Source organism: Penicillium malachiteum (genome assembly GCF_028827825.1).
Source record: "Penicillium malachiteum strain IBT 17515 chromosome Unknown utg000003l:1.0-4950554.0:1.0-4952489.0, whole genome shotgun sequence".
NCBI classification, from domain to species: Eukaryota; Fungi; Ascomycota; class Eurotiomycetes; order Eurotiales; family Aspergillaceae; genus Penicillium; species Penicillium malachiteum.
This window is the reverse complement of record NW_026643096.1, coordinates 4,630,387-4,648,015: the sequence shown is the minus strand read 5'-3', so window position 1 is coordinate 4,648,015 and position 17,629 is coordinate 4,630,387. Positions and strand designations below refer to the sequence as shown.

At 46.2% G+C, this 17,629-nt stretch overlaps 5 protein-coding genes across 5 annotated transcripts; 4 read left to right on the top strand and 1 right to left on the bottom strand.

Moving 5' to 3' along the window:
- Positions 1-266: 266 nt before the first annotated feature.
- N7483_008022 (uncharacterized protein) lies at positions 267-2,552 on the bottom strand (the record flags this gene model as incomplete). Its single annotated transcript, XM_057091459.1, has 3 exons — positions 267-1,203; positions 1,952-2,325; positions 2,400-2,552. The coding sequence occupies 3 exons, from the start codon at positions 2,550-2,552 to the stop codon at positions 267-269; spliced, it is 1,464 nt and encodes a 487-aa protein (XP_056946200.1).
- Positions 2,553-3,026: 474 nt separating this feature from the next.
- On the top strand, positions 3,027-5,045 carry N7483_008021 (MDR family MFS transporter; the record flags this gene model as incomplete). Its single annotated transcript, XM_057091458.1, has 6 exons — positions 3,027-3,200; positions 3,261-3,290; positions 3,349-3,448; positions 3,502-3,712; positions 3,764-3,885; positions 3,940-5,045. The coding sequence occupies 6 exons, from the start codon at positions 3,027-3,029 to the stop codon at positions 5,043-5,045; spliced, it is 1,743 nt and encodes a 580-aa protein (XP_056946199.1).
- A 682-nt stretch (positions 5,046-5,727) lies between these two features.
- On the top strand, positions 5,728-7,059 carry psoB (hydrolase psoB; the record flags this gene model as incomplete). The annotated part of the gene is made up of 1 exon (XM_057091457.1): positions 5,728-7,059. One exon carries the CDS (start codon positions 5,728-5,730, stop codon positions 7,057-7,059), a length of 1,332 nt encoding a protein of 443 aa, XP_056946198.1.
- A 1,545-nt stretch (positions 7,060-8,604) lies between these two features.
- N7483_008019 (uncharacterized protein) lies at positions 8,605-9,163 on the top strand (the record flags this gene model as incomplete). The annotated part of the gene is made up of 2 exons (XM_057091456.1): positions 8,605-8,607; positions 8,864-9,163. The coding sequence occupies 2 exons, from the start codon at positions 8,605-8,607 to the stop codon at positions 9,161-9,163; spliced, it is 303 nt and encodes a 100-aa protein (XP_056946197.1).
- Positions 9,164-10,816: 1,653 nt separating this feature from the next.
- On the top strand, positions 10,817-12,403 carry fumR (Zn(II)2Cys6 domain-containing transcription factor fumR; the record flags this gene model as incomplete). The annotated part of the gene is made up of 2 exons (XM_057091455.1): positions 10,817-11,105; positions 11,196-12,403. The coding sequence occupies 2 exons, from the start codon at positions 10,817-10,819 to the stop codon at positions 12,401-12,403; spliced, it is 1,497 nt and encodes a 498-aa protein (XP_056946196.1).
- Between the last annotated feature and the right edge of the window lie 5,226 nt (positions 12,404-17,629).

Here is a 17,629-nt window from a genome sequence, read left to right as displayed (position 1 = left end):
TCTGGACTCCTTCATCTCCCATCCATCTGACAAGAGATCGGGATTTCAAGTTGCGTTCTCGCACCGCCGAAAACGAGCAATCATTACTAACAGCATCCAACACGCTTATTCGATCATAAGTCACCCTCCAGGTCATGCCTTCCATTGCGGGTAGGATACATTATGTGTGGGCTTAAGAGTGGACCGTCTACTCGTTCGTTGCCCGGACGCTCCCTTGCTGTACTCGTCTCCGTCCTCCTTTCACCTAGGAAAGTAGGGGGAATCAACTACAGTATGTCCAATGAAAGAAGGCTATTTCGAAGATTATTAATCGTCTCGATCAACTCATCCTCTCTGTTATTCACCGCCCGAAACGTAAGAGACATCAGATCATCTGTGCCACCACCGTTGTAATTCGTCTTAAGGGACTTGATAATGGTGCCCATCCGACGCAACAGGTGCCTAGATAGTTGTAAGATCATAGTGATCTGCAGCGCGGAGGAATCAGGTACAGAGAAGGACCCGACTTTCATGTCAGGCATCTGGACATAATCTTCGCGCGCCGTTATCGTGGAGCGGTCCAAGCACGCTTGCATATTTCCGAAAATATCATGGTAGGTTTCAATGAGACGCTGATAGCATGAAAGTATGAGCAAGAAAGATGACTGATCGAATGGAGAGTCATTCGGAGCAAACACTGGCAATTCATCTTCCCGTGAAGGTTTAATGGTGCAACCATTAGACCCTAAATTTCCCGGGTATAGCTTGTCAAGGACTTCTATCAAACGCTGTGATAGCTGGAAAGTCTTGTCAATCGCGAAGTCTTTCTCTTTCCAGCTATGAGGCTGTGATATACAAGCTGGAGGCTTAGGTATCGTGGAGGAAAGTGTAAACATTTCAACGTTGAGATCTGAGAGCCCACGAATAGTAGAGAGTCGCAAATTTTGTGTTTCTTGGGACTTGGGCCTAGGAATACCGGCGCAAGGTCGCATCATTCCATCGTCTGGAGGTGATTGTTGTTCTGCAGACAGCATCGCCCACTCCTCGTTGAATCGATACTGCCAAGTGTTCGCGGCATTCCCTGATTGTAGGTAGGGGTCGGCTGTAGGAGAAGCATTAGACAGGGCGCAGGATGACGAGAACCCTGAGTCAAGGTCGACAAAAGTCAGCCCTGACCAGGTGGCTGTCGTTGGATTCTCCAGCATTGGACATGTACTGAGCGCGCTGAAATCAAACTCAGGTTGAATGGGGAATGACGCGTTCAATGGCGTCATGGACTGGATTCCATTACCATCATCGTATGTGGGGCTGTTTCCCGGAGTTGCGATAGAAGATTCTTGGAGGTTTGGCAATTTGGAGTTCAGCCGTTCGCTCTGGCGGCGTGTTGAGGGGGGTCCAGGTACAGACAGCTTTTACCTTTCCACAGCGGATGCAAGGGCCTCCATGTCCGGATCTCGAGCAGCGCAGCTTCTGGCCGTGGCACCTGTCACAGGCGGACCGTTGGACGGGATTGGGCATAGTGACGCTGGCAAAGAAAGTACGTCAAAAAAATTACAGTGAAAACGGAACGCCTAAATGTACATAGGAACGAGCTTCATCAGTTTGCGATGAGGTATATGCGTGATGTGATGTTGAAAGGAGGGAGATGGTACTAGAACAAGGGAAAATGGGCTGACTGAGCGGCACCAATCAGCAGCGGCGCATGGCTTATGTAAGGCGGGATCTCCGCTCGTGCCGTCACCTCACCCGCTACTGCTAATCCCAGGTCCACTCTAAGTAATATATACAAAACAACTTTAACAACTTTTTTTGTCAAGGCTAGTGATACATTTATTGTAAATTGAATTGAAAAGTAAAAAAGAAAAAGTGATTTTTTGGAAGGGATAAGCATCTACATATTTATTGTAGAGTAATTATAACGTCTATCTGCATATACTGTTGTTCTCAGATGCCTCGTCTTGCTATTGCTCACCATGGCAGGTTTGATATGAATTTTAACTCAAGTCCTATTTCAGCATCTTGCTTAGGGGGACCTTCTGGTGCAACAATTTCTTCAAAGGAGGGTTTGTAAGCCGACACTCCGTCCTCGCCCAAGCCAACAACACGGCCCTCTTGAACAAAGACTTCGACCCAGGCGAGGCTGGCGACCACGTGACGCTCGCTGAGATACGGAGCCTCCTTCTCAGGAAAGGTCTGGCGAATCGGATCATATGCGATTGCGCGCAGGGTTTCAAGATCACGCACATAGAGTTCGACGGTGAAATCGTGATCCTCAATGGACCATTCAGCACCCAGTTCGCTCTTGAAGCGCTCGAGGCCGTCTCTCGTGTCTTTCGTTGAGAATACCTTTAGTGAACTTTTAGCATCTCCCAGCATATAATAAACTTGTCCTTCCAAAAAAAAGATGCTACTGATCTAACCTGATGATACAAGACAAGACCCTTGCTGGAATGAAGAGTTGCTACTTCCTTTGCGTGAGCAATTGTCCCGAAAAAGTGACAGTCGCGTTCCGAGCAGCCGTCCTTTCTGTAATGCGCCGAGGTCAGACGCAGGAGTCGCTCTTTGGTACTCATTGTGTATGTGATAAGACAGCCAAGTTGGGCAACTAAGGTTCGCATACCATTGTTGGGAATATATGTATGATTGATTAATTATATGGTTCAGGTATTGGGTGTCGATCAATGGTTCGGCGGCCCCACTCAGACTATGTAATGTTATTGGTTAATCGGCTGATCGACCCGTCCTTGGTGGCACGTTCGGTAGTAAGTGGGGGTGCATGATTAGTCACTACCGAACTACCGAACGGTTACTACCGAACGCATGAGAAGTATGGGTACCTAGGTAGTTTTCATACTTTCGGCGGTTACCAATTTTCTTCGGATCTACATACAGCGTTGCTGCGTTTGTAGATTCCAATATGAGCCCCCAAATGCAACACGAGGCTCTGTCTTCAACACAGAAGTTCTTCTCTTTCTCATGTGGCCTATTTTCTATACACTGCCAACGTAGTAGTCTGTCGCAAACACACACTACGCATCAAACTAACCATGAGCAACAGCAGCAACAACGACGAGGCGTTGTCGGAGCCATTCCATGGCATTGATTCGCTGCCTCCGGGAAAAGAGGGCGAGGAGATTGAGCAGTCAAGTAGCGGAGAAGAGCCGCCAACAGAGAAGAGCTTGACTAAGGCTGAAACCTTCTTGCTTGTCGTTTCCATATGCGTGAGTGGAAGACATGCCGCCGCTTCTGTAGGGATAAGCTAACATTTTTTTCTACGACAGATTCCGACATTCATTGCGGCCCTGGAACAGGTACGTATGCAGTTTTCAAGGCGCGAACGGACACGCACAGTGCTAATATCTCTTGCAGACTATCGTAGCTACCGCAGTCCCAACCATAGCCAAGCACTTTAATGCTTCTACAGTCGAATATGCCTGGATTGGAACGGCTTACTTGCTCCCAGCTGCTGGTAAAAATCTTATTCCACTTGTCCTTACAACCTGGGCTAACTCAAGACACTAGCTTCCGCTCCCCCGTGGGGTTCACTTAGCGACATCTTTGGCCGAAAGCCGACACTGCTCGCATCCATCTTCGTCTTCTTCATCGGTTCCCTCATTGGCGCACTTGCCCCTAACATACATGCCATCCTTGCGGGACGAGTGATTCAGGGTACAGGCGGTGGTGGAATATTGGGCTTGTCAGCGACGGTCGTTGCTGATGCATTCAGTCCTCTGTAAGTCATCAAATACCCGTCACCACGATTAGTCTGTCTAACGTCAAACAGTGAACGAAGCAAGTATTATGGCATAATTGGTGTCACCTGGGGTTTGGCTTGCGGACTTGGTCCCATCATTGGTGGAGCCTTCGCCGAATTCGTCAGTTGGAGATGGTGTTTCTGGATCAATCGTATGTTCGCACCTTTCGGAGCTTTCTAAGCGACTTTGACTCATTTATTCACAGTCCCCGTTGCTGGTGTTTCCGCCGTATTCGTCGTCTTCTTCCTCAAGGTCCACACACCTAGGACACCCATCATCCAGGGGTTGCTCGCAATGGATTGGCTCGGCACGCTCTTGTTGGTCTGCGCAACCGTTATGTTCTTACTAGGACTGGGCTATGGTGGTGTTGCATACCCTTGGGACTCGGCCGTAGTCATCTGCCTCATAATATTTGGCGTGGTTACGCTCGGTGTATTTGTTGTGGTCGAATGGAAGGTTGCCAAATATCCCATCGTTCCGATGAGACTTTTCCAGTCCACTTCCAATATCAGCATTTTCGGTATCGCATACCTGCACGGTGCCATATTTATGGCCAACCTTTACTATCTTCCTCTGTACTTCCAGAGCGTCCTCGGTGCCACTCCCATCCTCTCTGGTGTCTATCTACTTCCAGTAGCAATCACCATGTGCTTTTTGTCAAGCTTGAGCGGGTACTACATTAGCAAGACGGGCCGATACAGACCACCTATTTACATTGGCTTGGTATTAATGCTTTTGGGAACTGGACTCTACATTGACCTCAAGCCTTACCCATCCTGGCCACGAATCATCCTCTACCAGATCGTATCTGGGCTCGGACTAGGGCCTGTTTTCCAGGCTCCAATAATGGCCATATTCACAATCACAAAACCAGCAGATATCGCGTCCGCAGTAACGACACTCCTCTTCATTCGTGACATCGCAACTGCCATGTCGATTGTCTTTGGAGGCGTTATCTTTCAAAACCGCATGTCACAGCAGTCCGGCATAATCACTGCTGCTTTGCCATACGATGCAGCAGCACAGATCATCGGCGGGGAGGAATCGAGTGCGCTTACCTTAATCCCCACTTTGCCCGATGACCAGAAACGCGTTATCGATGAGGTTTATACTTCGAGTATACGCACTGAATGGATATTCTACACTGCACTTGCTGGTGTAGCACTGCTCTTGAGTCTGTTAATCAGTAAGCAGGTGCTCTCTAAAGAGCACAAGCTTCACAAGACAGGACTCGATACCATGGAGCAAAATCGACTGGAGGAAGAAGAAAAGAAGAACGTGAAGCACGAGAATGGGCAAGGCCATGTCTGAACTCTTCCTCGACCTCCTAGGCCAAGTTGTGTACGATACTTGGAGAGCTCTGGTTTCATAGACTGGTCGGTGAATACACTCACTGCAAATTGTTCGATGGCATTGGAACACATGAGATTTCGCGACTGTTCACATAATCTTTCAATCAAACTTGAAATTACTTATCTAACTTATTACCTCAAGTAGCCTTTTCAAATACATTTGTTTCTGATGGATTAAATTACTTTCGGTTGTTATAAACTACTAAGAGACACTCTCCAGGTTGTATCAACTCACAACTGTGTCTCAACGTGAACATATTCGCCCACGCCACTCTGAACAAAAACGAATATCATAGCCGTGTTTTCATTCCCCTTTTATTTGATTCTATCGCCTGATCGCTCAACGCCGATGATTATATTGGGTTCGGCGACAGCATTCCGTTCGGCGATAACATGTGGGTTCGGCGTGGTCACAAACCGGGCAGGTAGAAGATGAGGTTAGTGCACGACACCACCTAATCATTGCTTTTATTCCGCTTCTACATGTAGTAATCAATATGTATTATATTCAGATCAATCCGATTCGCCCATGAGTCAATACAAGAGGTCCTCTCATTCCATTGCTTGAAATAAAAGCCTTGTCCCTTTTCACTGCTGGTCCCCTAATCAGATTGAGAATTTCCATCTTTCAACACGGCAAAATGCACACCTTCAAGTCAGGCTTCTTCAACTTCGAGTTCCTGCGACTCCTTGCCATGGCTCCTTTCGAAGGCGGCGAGATCGCAGAAATTCTCGAGACAGTCAGCAAAATCCAGGACCTGGATCCCGAGAGCTGGTACGACGCCTGGAGCGAAGCCGCCACAAAGGCTGAGCAGATTGCCCGCGAGGGAGAAGATTCAAGGGACCCAGTGGCTGCCCGTCGTGGGTATCTGCGCGCCACTCGATACCTTCAATCGGCCATGTTTATGCTTAATGAGGGTCCTGTCGGTCACGACAAACGTGTGTTGCCGACCATCGAGCGCTCAATTCGTGACTTTTGGAAGGGCGTTCAGCTTCTAGATGGACCGGTTCACTTCCTTGAAATCGACTACGAAGATGGCGTGAAATTACCGGGCTATCTATATTTGCCACCCGCGAATAAACGTCTCCCTAGCGGCAAGACTCCCATCCTCGTTAATACCGGCGGTGGTGACTCTACGCAAGAAGAGATCTACTTCATCAACGCGTCTGTAGGCCCAAGCCTAGGCTACGCAGTCCTTACCTTTGACGGCCCAGGACAGGGTATCGTTTTACGGCGCGAGAAATTGGAGATGCGTCCTGACTGGGAGGTCGTCGTGGGCAAAGTGCTCGACCACTTATGGGACTTTGCGGCGCAGCATCAAGATGCAAATCTCGATCTAGACCATATAGCTATCACCGGAGCGTCCATGGGTGGATATTTCGCGCTGCGGGGGGCCGTCGACCCCCGTATCAAAGCATGTATCAGCGTCGACGGATTCTACTCGATGGAGAGCTTTGCTGAAGGCCGAGTACCCGCCTGGCTGTGGAAGGGGTTCAGGGCCGGCTACATTTCGAAATCGGTCTTCAACACCGTAGTCGGGGTCACGTCGTCGCTTAACTTTCAACCTCGCTGGGAGTTTAATCACATGAAGTGGGCGTTGGGTCAGGATAACGAATACCACGTTATTCGACGCATGCTTGATTTCTCGCTCCGTCGTCCCGACGGCTCAGAGGTCCTGCATGATGTGAAATGTCCAGTGCTGGTCACCGGCGCTGGCTCGTCGTTCTATTTCGACCCGAGCACCACAACGCGTAGGATCACCGACAAGCTTATGCATCTAAAAGCTGGGGAGAAAGAGGAGTGGATCGCCACGGATGTGGCTTTCGGTGGGCTGCAGGCTAAGATTGGGGCCTTTGGCTACGCAATGCAGCGCACTTTTGGGTGGCTTGGTAAAATTTGGAAAATTGAGAGGGAGCCGCTTATTCTTGTGGGGAGGAGGGGTATCGAGCAAAGGCAAAAAAGGTGTTACTAGTACCGATGGTGTTCTTGATGTTGTATCCATTTTGAAGAAGCCTTGAAGAACGTATAGTATATGGACTTGTCGATTCTAGGCGTTCATAAAAATGTAATCAAGATTGCACTAAGATGATGGCTTGTTGATGCATTTGATATATACTTGTTTCTTGTTCTCCGAGGGGAATAACGGAGGGAAATTACAACAGGCAGCGGGGAATACTTGGGTATGGTGGATGGGCATAACTTCCACGGCGATCAAGTATCTAATAGTTATGATAGTCTATGCTGCGGATGAAGTTAAAGTATTAGACGAGAGCTAGATCTAGAATCCAAGTGATGTATTAACGGGCCACAAGCTGGAAGAACATACTTCCAATCCAATTAGCCTTTTGTCGGAAACCCAATACGTAGCGTAGGTGTAGATCTAGCTGAAATCACTGGATTACGGCCCGTACGGGAGAAGAGAGCGTCCAGCGGGGAAAAACGCACTTTACCATAGATACGTGTACTAAATTCTACCAGGCCACCACCCGCTGTTCTGTAAACTATAGGTATATCAGCTCAATACAGTACATAGAGCGCTATAGTAATCTGTGGATTAAGATAGTAAGATCTTGAAAATAGTACTCCCGTAATTGGGGAAGGAAGGAGGATGAAGCTATCTACGCTAGTAGATACACACATGTGCAGTGGGGCATGAGCCGTAGCTTGCCTAAGGCCTCGACACCTTTGACAGAACACGGGTGCAGAACTAGCCCAATTGGGTTAGTTCAAACCACTATTGAATGGAGAGCTCTGATTGGTCGAACCAGAATGGATCACATGACCGATCAGGTGATCTCCAGGCAGAATTTATGTGCGTAATTATCAGAATGAGAAAACCAGACCTGTTGATACATCCCATTGGCGACCGCCTACTGCATTAGACATTGTAGTCTGTCAACCTTTTACTCCAGAATGACTTTCCAGAGTCCTTTATCACGCAATGCGTACCTAGCTCATTTAAGGATCGAGGCACCCTATGTTCCTTCTCAAGCTCGCCCATCTCTTGATCTGTCAGTATCAAGAAGTCGATCATCGGCGACCGATCTCTATGATTGTATGCCGGTGATACGATGAAGTCCTACCTGCAAAGAGCTCTGAAAGATCAGCTGCAAGAACCGCCGTACCATTTTCGGTACTGATTTCAAAAGTTTCGGCGATGTTCTTAGCGTCGGACGTAGATCAGCAGAAACGGCCGGTGAATTCGTAATTCAAACATTTGAACTATAGTCATGTTAAGCCCTGCGGGAGAACATATTAGGCTACTGTCATCCCCGATGTGGAAGACTACGCGTATATTTCGTACAAAGCAATATAGCCCGATTGTCACGCCATCGCCCAGCCTTTATCTCATTCTTCCTGCACTATATCCGTACTTCCGGAACGGCTTCTGCGGCTGTCGATCGCACATTGCAAGAAGCCAAATATCTCCGATGAGGCATTTCACCGCTGGGCAACGGAGGAACATTGTGTCCGAGCAGCCACGATACATGCCAAGCATGGTGTGCGTACTTTTGACATGGTAAGTGCATTTTCAGGAACACTGTTTGCGGGAGTTATTGTTCGCATTAGGTTAGGCGTGCCAATTACTAGTCATCTTGGCTCTTCCTCTGCCCTTCTTTGTACAAGAAAGTATGCGGGTGAGATTATAGTGGCGCCGAGTAGGGCACTACAGTCCAATTTTTTACCTCCTTCATGCATGAATCGTCGTGCCCAGCCTCGTGTCAATGGTGGATCTTAAGTCTGATGCAGTAAGCTAACATGTGTATGATCTTTAGCTGTTCAGTCTGAAGCCGAGACGAGATCAGCTGCAGGAGCTGAATGAACGCCTTGGAGGCAAATGGACCGTCGATGACCATGACATCGTTGTCGAATTTTACGTGCGCGACTTGGCGGCCGTGGAAGGTATCATCAACGACCCTGACTTTCAGAAATTGCAGTCAGAAGAAGCTCCATGGATCGATGCGGAACGAGTCCCGATTGGAGCAAGCTTAGGCTTTGTTGAGGTTTATGCGGAGCAGGGCAAGGTTGTGAACGTTACGGAGGATGGGAAGCCAGATTTCGGAGTTGGCGTCTGAATCCATTTCATGTGCATACTAAGCACAGCCTCTTTTGCCCGACGGAGATATTTTGGGGGATCTTCAACGACATGGCAGATTTTGGTATGCCAGAAGCAAACATCCGTACATGTAATCCACAATAACGTCTATCGTCCATATGGTGTCAATATTATGCGTTTGCAGTGCTCGTCATCCACCTCGTGTCATTTTGGTTGCCCCTCACCCAGCAACGTATTCTGTGGCCAATGTCTGTTGGGATGCCTTCAGCTTCGAAGCTGAGGCTTAAGGAGGTCAAAGATAGAGCGAGGTTTAAGTCATTAAAGATCTGAACGAGGACGCTACACTGGATGTGATCAAAATCTCCACCGACCCACGTAGAGAACCAAGATTACCTCTAGGGATGCGTGGAAACTTAATGAAATACCTGCAAGCAAACAGATGACAATGACGATTGTCGGGGCTCGAAAAAATCTGTAGTTTGCGGTCGACCGAGTTCTATGTTCTATTAGGTATGTGTTGGATCTTCTCTTTCTGCAATTGGCTCATCTGAGAGGGGGATCGTGTTGAGGCCTGAGGCAGCTACGATTCTGTCAGACTACAAGGTCTAATGCAGTAGGCGGTCGCAATGGGACGTATCAACAGGTCTGATTCTCTCATAACACTAATTTACACGAATAAGCGTCTGCTGCGACCGTAGATCACGTGGCTAATCATGTGATCCATTCTGGTTCGGCCAATCAGAAGCCAGTATTTAATCGTGTTAAACCCGTCCCAATTGGGCCTAGTTTATCACGTTATTTTGGCTGACAGGTTCCCTCTCTACCCGGGCTAAGCCGGGATCTCATCCTTTGGGATTGAAACCCTTAACTTGACCAATATATAGACCTTGATCAACATTGGCACCCCGTGGGGGCTGCTCTGCCGTATAATGTAACCCTGTTGTGCCAATCGCTATAGTCTGCTAGTTTGGGGTCGCTTTGTTCTAATGTCGCACCATTTATGCAAGCTGTCACAGCCAATGCGGCTTGTTCATCAACCGTCCTTTAGCGATGTATATCTTAATCTTGTTAGGCCTGAAGAACATTTGAATATACTGTCCCCTCAAGCAAACATGCCCTCAAATGTTAGGACAGTAGCGCCCCACAAGCCAATGTTTTGCTACAGTAAAACCTCGGGCTACGGATATAATTTTTGCACAGACTTGGTATTCAGAGAATACTATATGCAGCCATTCGGGGGCCCTGATTGCGTCAAAAGACGTGGCGAAACAGGGATAATTGATTGCATCCCGGAGTTTTCGACATACCCGAGGTTGCTGTTGATGGACCAATGTCGACATTTTACATAACGCCTTGCCTGAAGGGTTGGTTGAAAGATCCCAGCCACTATGCAAGTCGTATGAAAAACAGACTCATTTGTTTCATGAGGCTTCATCATTCTGCATATGCACATCTCTCAGCCATTGAAGAGACAGTACGGAGACCGGCATAGACTGTCCAAGACTTTGGATCCAATGCAGTCTAACGATGGGCTAATGTAGATCCAGTCCATCTAAGTCTAGTACTTAAAACGGTTCTGTCCATTTGTTGTGTCCCCTCTTATCCATTTTGGCATTTTGTCAGGGATAAACTGTCGACAGCTCTGAGGCATTATTTTTTCCGCTCATGCATAATGGATGAAAGTCAATTCCGTCGCGCCTGTGACCGATGCCATAACCATAAACTACGATGTAAACGGAACGGGGCGAGTGGCTGCGCTCGCTGCATCAAAGCCGGGGTCAATTGTGTCTTTAGCCCGTCCCTCCGTGGACGAAAATCACGGCAAGGACCAGCCGGAGACAACGAAGGCGATCAGTCTGTGCGCTCAGCTGCGAGTTTGAATTCAAATGCACAGCAACAAGACAATGTGCCAGGCCCTACCACAAACCAGCAACTATTGCATAACATATCAGAACGTGATGGTACATGATCTGCCCCTCCACCCTCCCACCTTAGCATTACACCAAAGGGAAGAATACGCATGTGTTGACATAATACATTTTTCTCTACAGGTTGTGTTGGCATAGAAGACATAATGCAGCTTGATCTGGGGTTGATGGATTGGCCCGCACAAGATGCAGACAAATCTGAGTATAGCCTTCATCCTGGCCTGGATCCCCCGATAGCTCCAAGACCGTTGAGCAAGCACGATGAAGCTCAGCAAATAGCCTTCTCTTCATCGGATAGCATCATGGATAGCCCAAAGACAATCTATACTGAGTTCTTTGCAACGGCTTATAAAGACGTGTCAGGTTCACAGATGACTTCGCACTCCGGTGACACATCTGGTTGGATGACTGCAGACTATGCTGGTGAAATTGCTGCGACCCCTTGGATGTCGCAAACCTCACAAATGGGCCATATGTCACCACATCAACTGCAGACTTTGCCCAGCAAGGATTATCAGCCTGACCCTAATCGAAAATTAGTCGACAACGGAGGAACATCTCGTTACAACCACTCGCCACATCAGTCTGCCTCAGAGGGGGATGCGAACCCTCGTGTGTCACGGCACGACAATTGGGTTCGAAGGCTATCGGATATCAATATCAAGTTGTATCAACATGCCGCCCTAATGTCACCTCGCGATGAGCACACACTAAACACTCACTCCTCAAACTACAGTTCTTTCCCTGACGATGATGGCTCGTTCCTCTCAAACAAAGACGTAGCAGTTGATCAGACCTTCATTATTACACGGCAGCTACTCGAAATACTTAACACCCAACATCCGCCTTCCAATGGCATGGACCGTGGTAGCTGTGTACGGGGCACTTTTTCCGACTCTCTGGATCATGGCACTCTCCTGCTCATATTTTCCTCTTATCTCCGTGTCCTTGATGTTTACTCTGCCATCTTTCGCCAATTACATTCCTCGCTTAGTCCGCACCCGTCACGACCATCAACCTCTGCTTCATTCAATCACCCTTCTAACCCTTTCTGTGGCACGGATGCTCCCACTCACGGCGGCCTGTCGCGTTTCCCGACGCTCAGGATTGGCGACTTCTCGCTTCAAGCCCCTTCTTCGCTGCACACACTACTTGTTGTCCAGCTAGCGGAGCAGCTACTCCAGCGTATTTATGTAACGATGCAACACTTGAACCGCCGTCGATCTCAGCGACATTCAGTCTCAGAACCTTCGCCTCCTCGACCCTCCAGTAATCGTCACGACACTTTTGATGGAGCTGCCGAGGAAAAAAAATGTCGGAGATGTGTCTGAGATCTTATTTAGATCCATGCACAAGCATCAAATGGAAGTCATGGGGATATTGAGGGAGGTTAGAAAGGCCCTCAATGCACGATCATGACACTAACTCAATTTATATAGAGCATAGATTTCTCAATCATACATATTCATGCACAATTTTTTCGCAGATATTAAACCGCATTAATTTTTCAACTATCTATCACGATCACGAACATCGTAACATATAATACAACCTTACAGCAATTTAGTTTACGCATATCCACTTGTCTACATAGAACGAGCGGTGATCTCGCGACCTGGGGTGATCCTCACTGACACTCACCTTCTTGTTCCCTGGTCGCGCGACCGTCAAGCGGCGATCAGCTCTTTCTCCACTGGGGTAGACGGAATGGTTGGCATTCGGCGCGTGGCCTAAGTACAGACATTCCTTTGCGGATAAAATAGAAGGAGAAGGACAGCCAAAAAAAAAAACAAAAAACAAAAACATACAACAGTCAGAATTTTTATGTGGTGACCCATTTGATCAGGAACTGGTGAGATCGTTATTAGTCAATGTCCCCTCGTTTTGGGAATATTGATCGCTGAAGAAAAAGCTCCCTTGCTAAACGGGCTAGTGTTGTACTCCTTGAGCAATACCAATTGCTTTGTAGCATAACACTTCGAATTGTGGCGAAGTGCAGACGCTAAGAGATCTAAGAGATCCGTTGTTTCAGGGAGAGGCATTTGGCCTAATAATATCTTGCGCTGGCTCAGCTAAAAGGTTCAGTGCGAGGTCGCACAACGCAGGGTGATAATCACCCGCTCTCACCCGGCCTCTCACCCCGTCTATTGCGCACTCACCCTATCTCACCCTAGCCGCGCGACACTAAAGCGGCGTTCACCCTGTGCTCACCCGGGCGACACCCACCAGACTATCGACCGCGTTTAAGCCACACGCCGGTCAGTTAGTAGTATGGTGGGTGACCACATGCGAATCCTGACTGTTGTATGTCCGCGTTCACCGATTTTTTGCTGATTCATTGCGAAATTCTCGCTTGCCGCCCTACTCTCCAGTCCGTTCAAGCCTCTTCCCATGAGTGCCCTGAGTGAGCATCACTATTTTGCATCCAAATGTCCTGCACGTGCCTGAGCCGCTGATGTAGCCTTCCCCTCCTGTACTGACATCTTCTCGGCAGAAGCGTTGTTGCTATCACTACAATCTAGTCTTGGCCTGCGGTATGTTTTTTTTTTGCCTGGGAGTAGTTCAAATCTAAGAACAAGACATGCCCCCGTTTAATGATGACCTATACTGAAGAAAGTTTGGCTAGAAATATTCTTAAACCCTTATCTAAAGCCGAAGACCCTTCTTAATAAGATAATATCCTTTATTGTTTTGTCACCACAGGGCAGATGCATATTCTGGTTGAATGGAATAGCGGGAACCGGGAAATTAACTCTCTCTCGAACTATGGCAAAATCATTCCGCCTATCTAATTTACTAGGCGCAAGCTGTTTTCTCAAGAAAAGAGGAGGCAACAGAGGAAATGTAAGAAGGCTTTGCCCGATAATTGCCAGGCAACTAGCGATTAGATCTCTTTAATCCTCCAAGAAGCAGTCCCTGATAACCTAGGTATTACCACTAAGATACTGCAGGAGCAGTTTGAAAAACTCCTTCTTCAGCCATTCCAAAGCCTTGAGCGATCTAAAATCACTATCTCGATCATTGTGATAGTGATTGACGTATTAGATGAATGTGAGGGAGAGAATGATATTCAACTAATACTCCAACTCCCCCCCCCAGCTATAAGACCTAGCAACTATATATCCATATGTGTTTTTGACTAGCAGGCCTGATCTCCCCATAAATTTAGAGGTCTTGAAGCTCGTAGAAAACGAATATAGAGACTTTGTTCTCCATAAAATTTCGTTCTAAGTGATCACGTTTAATATCTTAATATTCTTGAATAACCGCATTAAACTTAGAAGAAGAACATCTTGAGAACCCCCCTCTTACAATCTAGCCTCTTTCAAGAGTGCCTGCTTGTGTCAAAGACCATCGTGGGATGACACTCGCTCTAACAGGGGTATCTCGGACAGCCCTGGAGCCTAGCCTCTTAGAAGCCATTTCCAAGATTAGACTATTACGAAGTACAAGTAGTTACACCGACCTAAGGTCGCGAACTTAGTTTCGTATTTTAGCATACTACAGAGGGCCCGAAGCTTAATTAGATGAATTAACAACAAGGCTGTGAGCTTGATTATTAAAGTTGAACCAAGGAACGAGGTCTGAAAACGTACCTACGAGGGCAAGCCAATGCTCTTCTAGGCCGACCCAGAGACGCTATGACACTCTCAGAGCACTTAAGTACATATTAATGTATATGATCATGATCGACTTCCTAAACTCAAGTGAATTAATCTTAAAAATCCGAGGAATCATTAATTAGCTTTGCCCGATGGTCCCACCTCCTCCTTGCTCCATGTAGCCTCTCGTAGCGTTAATTCTTCTCATATAAAAGTATTTGCCACCCACCCTACTAACAATTGACCGATAGTTATTATAGGGAAAACCTCCCTTATTGTCCGGCTTCCTTTAGACCGCCTGTAATTTGGTTTTCGTATATTTGCTACAGCTATGCAACTTGGTGTCTACCTCTGTTTCACGAGGTTTATGGCAGCAATTCATTGAGTTAATCGATAAATATTAGGAATACGCAATAGCTTCTTTAATCAGTTAACTGGCAACTAATTGCTAGCTTGTTTTTATAATATTATTTGAGGCTTACAACACGCCAGAATAATTATTTTTCCAATCAGATTTTAAAGATATTATAATGATAAAGATCTTTAAAATTTTAAATTTGAACGCTATAAATATTGGGCAGCTTAGAATATGAAAAGAATAAAGTTTAAAAATAATATTCAAGGGACTTTAAAATGAATGACTGAAAAAATTATACCATGCAAAATATCAGAGTGGGTTTAATGTAAAGTTACTATAATTTAAAATGGCTTCGGTGTTAGGTCGGATATAAGCAAATAGCAAGGAGCAAGGTATTGTTCAAGCCATTAAGGAAATCTTAAAATAGTTAGTTAAAAATAGAAAATTTAAAGACCATAGGAGAAATAAAAATGATATATGATCTATGCCTAAATTTTAGATACTATAGCTTACCCAATACACCAAGTTCCAAGATTTTGGTTTCATTATCTAAACCCTGTGGATGGGCTTGTCATTAGCATTATTCAGCAGTGTTTCGCTCTACTATGTGACAAATCGTCGTCTAATGAATGGCATTCCCCTCTTTATTTCCACAGAAAACCCATCTATCACACCTTATTTTGGTAGACCATGATGCGGACTCTGTGGAGAATGCTCCAGGTTACAATCCTTTTGGAATGGCCTCTAAGTAAGGTTTTTTGAGCTGGTTGACGTTTTTCTGAAGGAAAAATGCCGAGGCGATGAGAACACGATTCACAGAACCACCTGCTGATAAGTAAGAGGATTTGAAGATAATGAGACATCAGATATGGGATAGCAAAGTAGAGAGCTATCTATGCAAAAACGGCCTTCCCTCATAGCTTGGCCAAGTCATAGCTTGTATTTCTAAACATATCCACAATCAAGCACTTTTATCTTTATGAATATTGATACGATGAAATAAAGCTACTAATCATGTATCTAACAAAGCCTTATATTCATTCTGATAACGGAGATTTATATGCTACATTAACCTGTAATCATACTAATTGCTAAGCTACTTATCCAGCCGATTGCTGAGTACTGACTAAGAATGATAACGGGGTCAGCTAATATAATACTAGAAGGAATATGGGCAATAAATTATGTATATTATATGAGTAAAAGATGATAGAGGAGTTATTATGGTCAATCAAGAGGTACTATAGTGCTCAGAAACCTTCATGGTTATTATGTCTTGCATTCTTATATTTTGCGGGAGGATAGGGTGGCTCATAAGCCATGGAGAAGCAATTTTGGTACAGTGAGGCATGGAGGAGCAGCGAGATCTACACGGTGATGGGGCTATGTATAACGGCTCAGACTTATACTCATGATCCTGGCCTGATCTGGTAATAAGCTTAAAGGTAATAGACGGAGCTGGAGCCTTTCTTCACTCTTTTCGTAGGAAAGGATCCTCAGTGCCCGCTCCACATTGATCCTCTCAATTCATATCTCTTCCCTATAGTATTGTTAACTATTAAATTGAAGTACCAGGCTTCCTCCAACTGCTTCCATCTTCATTTATCCGAGTCCATATCCAGGGAACTACTGCCCCATCCAGATGAGATGAACGTGAATCGGTCTCCAAGTCGAACTTTTCCAACATGGAGCATAATTCATCAGAATATTTATTCTCCACAAATTGTCTTGCCTTGAGATATTCTTGAATGAAGAGAGAGGCTTCTCCGCGGGAAGCAAGCTTTCGGTGGCACGCACGAGACTGTTGGTTCACCTCATGTTTCGCGCCCTCACTAGATGATGTAAGAATCGCCAAAATGAACATAGAACAAATTCAAAGATCAGCACTCACGTGAAGTCTGTATGTATTGTTGCTCCATTTTTGCCATTTGCTACAGCGTATACAGTTTCCACTTGACTTTGCAATACTCTCTTTTCAAGGTTAAGAGTATGAACATGCTCTAAATCAAACCCACTCTCAGCCAAATATGTGACTGCATCCTGTAAATTCTGGAACCCTTTATGTTTCTTTTTCTTACAGTCGGTGGTGAGTGCGTCGGCGATAGCCCTGGACAGAAATCATTATCTTGAAGTAGGATAGGCTAACTGAGGATTCAAATACCATGATGTGGTTATAAACCCTGAGATGTGGCCGTGGGCGACCGCGTGATATTTCTTTGCTCGGCTTTTTGGCATAACGTTAAGCTGATAAAGAATGGAATTAGAAAAAGTGAGTGACCTTTTCCTCATATGTGAAGGGCTCAGCATCACTCATCGCAACCCCCCCCCCACCATCCAATTATACCAATCAGATATGATTTTATTGATTTTATTGGCTGAACTGCCTACAACTTATAAATCGAGCTAGTCAAGTATCCAGGTAGAGAAAGGCGCAGTGATATGCATGGTTTATTTCTATATTTGGATCGGATCACGTCTCCTGAGGTGGTATTCTCCAATCCTGCATGCGCTGCCACTCGCCTAGTTTTACCGGAAATCACCCATGCGACATGGAAATTATGTATTTGGCTTATTCAGTTCGAGTTCCATACACTCTT